General features: G+C 46.4%; 1 protein-coding gene across 1 annotated transcript in view; it reads left to right on the top strand.

Annotated features, from left to right (window-relative positions):
• The window catches only part of LOC103372617 (piezo-type mechanosensitive ion channel component 2-like), a 29,625-nt gene that overhangs the window by 20,349 nt on the left and 6,410 nt on the right, over window positions 1–2,866 (top strand). The window contains exons 23-28 of the mRNA XM_008302301.1: window positions 9–220; window positions 805–904; window positions 982–1,129; window positions 1,217–1,304; window positions 1,390–1,516; window positions 1,604–1,762. Of these exons, the coding sequence (XP_008300523.1) occupies window positions 9–220; window positions 805–904; window positions 982–1,129; window positions 1,217–1,304; window positions 1,390–1,516; window positions 1,604–1,762 (834 nt within the window). The remainder of the gene's footprint in view (window positions 1–8; window positions 221–804; window positions 905–981; window positions 1,130–1,216; window positions 1,305–1,389; window positions 1,517–1,603; window positions 1,763–2,866) is intronic.

Below are 2,866 nucleotides of genomic sequence, written 5' to 3'. Positions count from 1 at the left end.
GGTACCAGTACTGAGTTATACTCCCACCTTCCCCCACAGTGCCATGGGTTGTGGGACCAGACTGTTACCACGGAGACCGACACTCAGTGTCATCATGACGACCAGGCTGACTCCGCCCATGGCAACACCTCCATCAACATGGCCGACCCAAACAACACTCTGCGACGGCGAGGACGCAGACGAACACACTCGAGCTCCACCCAGCAGCGCTCTCCTGCAGGTCGAAGCGAACACACCCTCGGCCATAACCGATCAATATCCACGTATTGATTAGCTGAGAATTAGCAGTTTTAATTAATAACATTAAAGATACAACATTCAGGTTATTGATGCTTTGATTAGCAATCAGGTTATTGATACTTTGATTAGCAATCAGGTTATTGATACTTTGATTAGTAGTCAGGTTATTGATACTTTGGGAAGTTAACACGATTTGAAACTTTTCAGTGTCCTGTCATCAGAGCCATACAATCCTTCAGATAGGATCAGTTTTTCTCTGGTTTTATAAAGACACATCCAGAAGCCTTCGTGTCTCCAGATGGGAGCCCTGAGGAACGCCAGCTCTTTCTAATAATACCTCTACTGACACTGAGAACGGCCTCGATAACATCACAGAGAACGTGAGGGACAGTGTCAAAGGCAGACAGTGTGTAGACCAGCCTTCCATCTTCTGTGCAGCATCTGTCTGCTTTATTTCCTCCAACAATCTGTCCGTGAAGCTTTCAGGTGGCCAGTGGCTTCCCCTGAAGAACACACCTGACTGTCTTTGTGAGGTCAGCTGATGTTTCTTGTTGCTGTCTGCAGGCAGTGTAAGCTCTGGGACTCAGCAGCCCGGCAGGTTGGACCTGCTGCTGGACAAACTCAGAGAACTTTCCATCCGGGCCAAGCAGTACTCTGTTAGCAGGTGAGCTAAGCTAACGGTGGCATTCAGGTGTTTGTTGATGAGCTACGTTACCCACGGTTGCCCTCTCTCTCTGTCAGGTGTATGTCTCTTTACCATCCGCTCTGTCAGTTCTTCAGAGCTCTCGTCCAACCAGAGTACAGCGCCGTCACCGACGTCTACGTCCTCATGTTCCTCGCCGACACCGTCGACTTCATCATCATCGTGTTCGGCTTCTGGGCGTTCGGAGTAAATTTTAAAGTTTGCTGATGTTCACTGTTACCTGAAACTGTACCTGTCTGAACTCTGATTGGCTTTCATTCTGGTCACCTTCAGAAACACTCGGCTGCTGCTGACATCACTTCCTCCCTATCAGAGGACCAAGTTCCTGAAGCCTTCTTAGTCATGGTCCTCATCCAGTTCGGTCTGTCCACCTATCTCTCTGAACACCTGCCTGTCTGTCTGTACGTCTGTCTGCCTAGTTACCTGTCTTACCTGTCTGTCTGCAGGCACCATGGTGATAGACAGGGCTCTGTATCTGAGGAAGACCGTTTTGGGGAAGTTAGTCTTCCAGGTGATTTTGGTTTTTGGGATTCACTTCTGGATGTTCTTCATCCTGCCGACAGTCACTGAGAGGTAACTCACCTAAACCTGCAGCTTCGTTAACGCCGTGAAGACGAGGCACCATGTGACGCGTCTGTCTGTCTGTCTGTCCATCTGCAGGCGTTTCAATCAGAACCTGGTGGCTCAACTCTGGTACTTTGTCAAGTGCATTTACTTCGGTCTGTCGGCCTATCAGATCCGATCTGGTTACCCAACACGGGTTCTAGGAAACTTCCTGACGAAGAGCCACAACTACCTCAACCTGTTCCTGTTCCAGGGGTGAGTTCTTGCTTTCTTGCGTATTAATAAACGTACAGTCGCAGGTTGCAGCAAATATGCCGGATTTAGCACGAGGCTAATTTCCATCCGGTGTCCCACACACATGAAAGAAGGACACACAGGGATACGAACGTTCAAATTACAATAACAATAATAATAATAATAAAATCAATAAAAACAACAGTGGTGATGAGATTGAGTCAGACTGGGTTGTACCTACCCTAAAGTGCTGCTGTGTCTGGAAAGCGCTTTTCTTTGTCAAGATGTCTGATAAGCTGGTTTGCTGTCCACTTCTCAGCAACCTTCAAGACTATTGGGAGGATGCTGATTGGCCGATAGGTGGCTACCTGTGTCTTAGACCCAGTTTTAAAGATGAGTGTTACTGTGGCCTCCTTCAAGCAGATGGAACTGCTTTTTGACTGATTAACCATAAGAGCGATCGTATGGCTTTTAACAAAGTTAGTGTCGATCCCATGGACATCCTGAGCTTTGGAGCATTTAAGAGCTGAAACGGTCTTTGTTACTTTAGTCTCTGTTACGCTTTGAAGCTGGAAAGCTGATTGTCCTTTAAGGGACGAGGTATTATGGAAGACACAGCGAAGGCACTTGTGATACACTAGCTATGAAATAACTATTAAAGTGAGTTGCCACTGCCATAGGGTCCCTGCCCAGGGTGTTGTTCACTACGAGTTCAGGGGCTTTAGTCTCCTGTTTGTCTTGTTTACCTCATAGTTCATTTAAAATTTTCCATGTTTTTTTCCTGCTACCTTTGGCACTTTCTATGGTGGAAATGAAAAAGTTTGCTTTGGCCCTCCTTAGAATTTGTACGGTTTTGTTACATTCATGTCCACCTCTCAGTGGACAATCCTGACTTCAGATATTTCTTGAGTAGTGCCTCCCTTGATTTCAATACGTTTGTGTAGTTTTGGTCCGACCATGGTAGGTTCTTTTCCTTCTTGCCCCTATACCTTGCCCTGCTAGCAAACTAGGACATCACCTCTTTGATTTTACCTACAAACGATTTACAACTGATATCTACACTGTTTGAAGATAATGTTTCCTCCCAGTCTGCTGATTTTAGGGCTTCACTGAGGTTTACTGATT

This window comes from Stegastes partitus, unplaced genomic scaffold (assembly GCF_000690725.1).
Source record: "Stegastes partitus isolate 25-593 unplaced genomic scaffold, Stegastes_partitus-1.0.2 Scaffold1790, whole genome shotgun sequence".
NCBI classification, from domain to species: Eukaryota; Metazoa; Chordata; class Actinopteri; family Pomacentridae; genus Stegastes; species Stegastes partitus.
Note: the sequence above shows the minus strand (reverse complement) of the source record. Positions and strands in the feature narration are given on the sequence as shown.